The sequence below is a fragment of the Drosophila yakuba genome, chromosome 2R (assembly GCF_016746365.2).
Source record: "Drosophila yakuba strain Tai18E2 chromosome 2R, Prin_Dyak_Tai18E2_2.1, whole genome shotgun sequence".
Lineage (NCBI taxonomy): Eukaryota > Metazoa > Arthropoda > Insecta > Diptera > Drosophilidae > Drosophila > Drosophila yakuba.
This window is the reverse complement of record NC_052528.2, coordinates 6,540,234-6,546,233: the sequence shown is the minus strand read 5'-3', so window position 1 is coordinate 6,546,233 and position 6,000 is coordinate 6,540,234. Positions and strand designations below refer to the sequence as shown.

Genomic DNA, 6,000 nt, shown 5'->3' with positions numbered 1-6,000 from the left:
TGTTTCCAAAGAATTTATAAAGTTTTTCTCAACTTATTTTCAGTTATTCTGTATTGTTATTAAATATTAAAAATATTCTAAGACACCTAACAGAATGGCGCATGCTAGGAAAATCCCCCTATGGCGGACTTTATACATTGTTGCCAAATGTAATGCTCTAGTTAGCCATACGTTTTTGTCGTCTTGGTCCAGAAAATTTCCCTACACTATGTGAGGTACCACAAATGCTAACAATTTATGGAAAAGTTCCAATGTTAATATCAGACTGCTGTTGGCTGAACCAGTTGGAAATGGTACAAACAAGGGGAAGGAAGAGGCAGGAGAGCACAGCGAGCTTTTTCTCTCGCGCTTTGCTTCGTCGAAGGACATTCCACCAAGAAGCTTCCGGTGTTGGCCAAGTGAGGGCGCCACTCGCGTACTAGGCTCACAGTGCACGAGTTTTTTTTAGTCGCTATTTCAACTTTGAAGTGAACGCACGTCATTTTTGTCGCGCGCGTTGTTACAATCCCCTCTTTTTGAAGGAGCCAAACGAAACCCGAAACTGAAAACTGAGCCAATCGAATAGCACGCACACTTCCAAAGTTTGTGTACGTGTGTGTGCGTGAGCGAGTGGTCACTAAAAGTAATATCGTGTTTACAAAAAAAAGGAAATGCCCGCGTAATGCTCTCAAATAAAAACGAAAGAGTGCAAGTGTGGCAGCAATAATAACAAAAACGTATTCAATGAAAATGTGAGCAAGTGCAGGTCGTGGAAATGAAAAATCTTTGAGCCCCCGCTCGAAAAGCTGCATTTGTTGCGTGCCGAGAACATTTGTCAGGCATTTGTTGTTATTGCTGGGAAAACTGAGAAAACTGTTGCGGTTGCGGGTAATTAAAGCGCGAAAAGTGGAACACAAGGAGTAATCATCTGGCGACCCCAAAACTAACAAAAATTCAAAATAGTCGAACCAGCCGGAAAAGTGGAGAAACCAAAAACTGAACCTTGTAAAGGGCGGGGGCTAAACTTTTTCATCGCCAGATTTTGTAGTGGGTTTTATAGTTCTTTAAACAAGAAAAAAACAATTTGGTTTTACATAGAAAAATGAAATGTTTGTTTTGTGAAAGAAAAAGCTTTCTTTAATTATTCAATATAGATTTGTTTAACAAAAACAAAAATATGAAATATACAAAGTCTGGAGGCTTTTATAATCTTATTAATCTGTATTCAAATTTAACAACGTATAGGCAGTCTGTTTATTAAATGATTAAAGCGATATCCTGAAATTTGTTTCTATATTTAAAATTGGGTTTTCATAAGACTGAAACATGGCGTGTCTTCTCTGATTCGCGCTCGAAAGCACCAACTTGAAAATTTACCACCATAAGTTCCACGTTTAGCTGAAGAACATTTTAATGTTTAATTATATTTTGTGATTTTTTTCTCTCTCGCTGCTTCTACCGCCTCCCTGTACTCGCTCCGGCTTCAATTTATGCTAATTATGTAGCTTGGGCGTGCTGGAGTAGATATAGTGTCCTGTATATGAGGCTAGGTCCTGGCCATTCAGCGTTGCCTATTTTCAGGCGCTCCAGTTACCACATTTTTTGTTTCTGCGGGCGTACGCGACTTTATTGTTGCTGTAATTATAACAACAGCTGCTGATGTTGTTGCTTTATTATCTGCACCTGACTTGTTGGCTATTTATTTGTGTTTATCCAGCCATTGTTGGCTTTCACAAAGCGAAATGCCAAAAAAGGGAATTAATCGGAAAAAATTTTATATTATTGCTATCTGTCGGGGCATGACAGTATATTTATAAATATTTATAATTATTTGTTAATTGTTCGTGCTGTCATTGGATTTGTAAATGCCCATAAATCATTTCCAGCATTGGTGAAATGCGGGTGTGTTTAATATATTTAAGCACGTGTTTAATTGATTTTTAATGTGAAATACGAAATGAGAATGATTTAGATGATCAAAACTTATTTTTATTTAGTTTATTTTATTATATTGCAACTTTGGGAAATCTCTATTTTCTATTAAATTCTAATGTTTTCTATTTCCAACATAATGTTTATATCCTTTTCATAGAGGGATGCCTAAATGTTTTTTATTTTTGCACTGATCACAATTCAACTTAATGAACCGAATTTTGGTTTCCCGCATATTATTAAACCTTAATTGCTGTCATAAATAAAACAACAATTTGGAAACAAATAACCGTATTACCAATAAATTTCGATATAGCGTTGTTTTCCGATGAGGCCATAATTTTGTCAATCTTGAAATACGAGCCATTGGGAACATGGCTCGACCCCAGTCCGCAACCAAATTCCCGGTATTTCATTTTATAAACGCTTAACCAGTTTATGATAATTGCACATCTAGCTTCGATTATAAATCAGTATAATGATAAGGCACCTAACGGTTTTGGGCTTGTTGAAGTTAAAGCAATAAGCGTATGCTATGACACCGTTTAAAATAAAAAAGGCGTCCTTTAGTGAATTTCCAACTCACCCCGGCGCTTTAGCTGTAAGTCACCATCTCAATTGCCTGGGAAGCGTTTTCCTGACGCTCTAAATCAACCAAAGGGTTAAGAAGCACGCGGCAACTGGATTTTGAATTTATGTGGCAAAGTCTTTCCTTCGTTTTCCGCTTTTCCACGCTTTTTCCGCCGCAGAACCGAGAAAAGGCTGCTGTGTAATTAATCTTTTCCCAAAATGCTTGAAAATTTATGTCTTTAACTTGACTGCAGTGCCGCTCCATATGATGGAACAGCAAAATGGAGCGAGGGCCTCAGGTCCTTTAATAGTTTTTGCCTTTAACTTTCCGTTGTTTTTGTTCGCGTCGCGATTAAAAGTGATTAATAGCCAACATTTTATTACCGCACAGAGGCAGCAGTAAAGGGGGAGCCCCAAAACAACAACTTAATGTCCAAATGAAATAAGTGAAAATTTCACACCGAAATTAATAAAGACATTAGTGCGTGTGGGCGTGGCTCATTTGGGGCATTTAACGGAGGCCAAGATGTGTGCGCAGGATCCCTTTACCCAGCACCAGCTGCCTCACTACCATAAAACGGAGCACCACCAATGCCTCCAACAGCTGCGGATGAATATGGAGCAACAGGACGGAGCTCCAGTGAGAAAATCGGCCACAGGAAGGACGGCGGCCACGAGTTTGCAGATCTGGTACATCCTACATGTGATACTAGTCCTAATCGGTGAGTTATAAATCTCCCTTCTAATATGTATGCATATACAAAAGGTTCTTTTGGGCACAATTTTAGATGGGTCATAATTAATGCTAGGCCAGGGCTGTGGGCATCTTTTTTCTATTCTATCTACAAATGTTTGCATGTGGGGTAAAACTAAGTAATTGGCATTAATTTAAATATGGGATCTAACTATATAAATGTACCCCTGATTTCAAATGTAGGGTTTTATTTTCCTTGAAAACAGGGTTAATAATAAATATTGGTAAGTTTCGGTAACATGTTTTTGCGGAATTCACATCTACAGTAAAGACTAATCAAAAGCCAATTTTGGAATAGCTCTTAATGTTGCTAAAACCAATTTATAATCTTGAAATAACTGTAATCAAACAAGCTTTTTACCAAACAAAGAAATTAAGATAACACTTTGTCAGTTTCCTTTTATTCTATTTACTTTTCAAAGACTTTTAAGTGAAGTAACAAATATCTTAAATGTTTTCCCAGCATTTCTCAGAAAATCTGACGCCAAACAAAAAGTACACGCATGTTTTACTCAAACATTTTTACAGAATTGTTTTTGTGGAAATCCAGCTCCCTCAAAACAAATTCCTGGGAAAATCCCAAGAAAAACAATCAACAAATTGAAAGCCAAAGACCAAAACAATCGAACAAATCCATTGGCGAAAGACAAAAGCGCAGACAAGGACAAATTGGGGCACGCAAACAGAATAGAAATTAATAAATTTGGCAAAAAGTCACCACTCGGGCTTACTATGGTTCATTATTAGAGGGGTTCATGTTTTTCTATTTTTTTGTTGCTTCATTTTACCAAATATTTACAAACCAGCTAAAAGTATTTTTTAGTTAAATACTGTATATATAAAATGATCTTCTTTACCACCATAAAATGATATACCTATTATGAAATATATATAGTCATATATGTACATATTTCAAAGAAAAGTTTATATTGCTTATGTTTCTATCTTTATTACTTTCAATTAACTGTGGCGTTGCCTTTTGTCGCATTTTCTCAGTTCAAGCCAGTTAAGTTGACATTTCCGGAAAGGCAGGAACGTGAGGGGGTTACTAATAGGGGTGGCGAAAAAAGAGGGGCGAAAAAATGAAGGGGGAGGCTGTAACTGTCTTTTCATTATTTTCAAATCATATCACAAAGGGCAGTGCACAGCGATGGGAATGCTGAGCAGCGGAAACGGATATGGAGCCAAGTGAATGTTTGCACACCAGCGGGGATCCTTGCAGGTTCTGCGGCTCTCTCTATATCCGCCTCGTTCCCTATCCTGTCTCCGTGCCTCCCTCTGTGTGGGTGCGTTGGCTTAATTCAACGTCTCATTTGCATACATTAAAATGTCACATTTTACATGTCGTTTGAGCGTCTCGCCTTAAGCCTAACAGCAGTAACAGCATCCGCAGCAGAAGCCAACGTCAGTTAGCGTTAAGAATACTCCCTGGGAGCCTTAGAGCCATCCTGGCATCGGGAAATCCAAAGGCGCTACCGCACCACCATCCACTCCTACACATAAACTACATTAGCAATCGGAGCAGCCGAAGGCAGCCATGTAAAAATGGCTTAACGCGCAAATCTTTCAACTAAACATTAATCCTAATGGTTTTCAATTTTGTTGCGCCTTCTGTGGCAAGTCAAGTTCGCGTCTCCTTATTTTCCAGTCAGTTTTTTCTTTTCGTTTCATTTTTTTTTTGTTTTGTATTTTGCTCAACCCATACCTACTACTTTTCAGTTTGGCGCTCTGACTTCGACTCTGGTTGTGGGTCCTGCTTTGCATGTTAATACGCTCTTTGATATTGCCGAGCAGCGCCTGCAGCCTGATTGCTTCTGACAGCGTCCCCCGAAAACTCCCACCACCCCCAGGCTAACTGTAAATATGAAATTCGTTTAAATTTCATTGAAAACTCAGCTCGTTCTCATCGAATTTTGCGAAAATAATACGCAAATGAAATAGCTCCATCTGCTGTGGGCTATCCTACTTCAATAGATATACGAACATTTATGCATATATATCCCTATGCCGGCCACCTCCTCATTAGAGGGTAACACAATTTCGCATTAATCAAGTCAAGCCCACCTAAAAATCGCCCTTGACTCAGTACACACAATAAAAGAGAAAAAATCGACAGGGGTCTTAATAATCATATGAAGAGTGTGGGGTGCCTCTCTTTTTTTGCATGTATATTGGGTACATGTGGCAAACGATGCCGATTTAATTTTTTTTCATTCGTGAAAAGCTTCAAAAGTTTTATTACCAAACTCTGATTAGTTCCAACCGAGTGACAAACTTTGCTTTGGAGGCAATGGAGGACAAGATGTATACAACCGCTGTATTCATGGATATACAACAAGCCTTTGATAGAGTATGGCATGATGGTCTTCTAAGTAAACTTAAGACCCTTTTGACGCCACAGCTATTTCTTATTATCAAAAGCTTTCTATCGAACAGACAGTTCAGTGTGGTTGTCGATGGCGACAAATCGTCTACGCGTACAATCTCAGCAGGTGTACCCCAAGGCAGTGTTTTAGGTCCGACTCTTTATTCGCTGTATACCTCCGATATGCCGGATTCCTGGTGCTGTACAGAAGTTGAAGACGAAAACATTCTCATTGCAACCTATGCGGATGACACCGCGGTAATGGTCAGAAGTACAAGCATGAGTGATGCAACCAGGGGCTTACAGGAATACGTGACGGCCTTCGAGGGGTGGGCAACGAAATGGAATATCGGCATTAATTGCAGCAAATGTGCTTGCGTTACATTCACAAAAAGGCCCT

General features: G+C 39.0%; 1 protein-coding gene across 3 annotated transcripts in view; it reads left to right on the top strand.

Moving 5' to 3' along the window:
- Window positions 1-452: 452 nt before the first annotated feature.
- Window positions 453-6,000, top strand: part of LOC6529482 — a 34,576-nt gene continuing 29,028 nt past the window's right edge. Inside the window, exons 1-2 of one of the 3 annotated variants that reach the window (XM_002090448.4) lie at window positions 453-622; window positions 2,873-3,203. In XM_002090448.4, coding sequence (XP_002090484.2) covers window positions 3,008-3,203 — 196 coding nt within the window. In that variant the 5' untranslated portion in view covers window positions 453-622; window positions 2,873-3,007. Of the gene's footprint in view, window positions 732-2,872; window positions 3,204-6,000 lie in introns of all 3 variants that reach the window. The other 2 variants (XM_039372189.2, XM_039372190.2) reach the window with 2 other exon arrangements.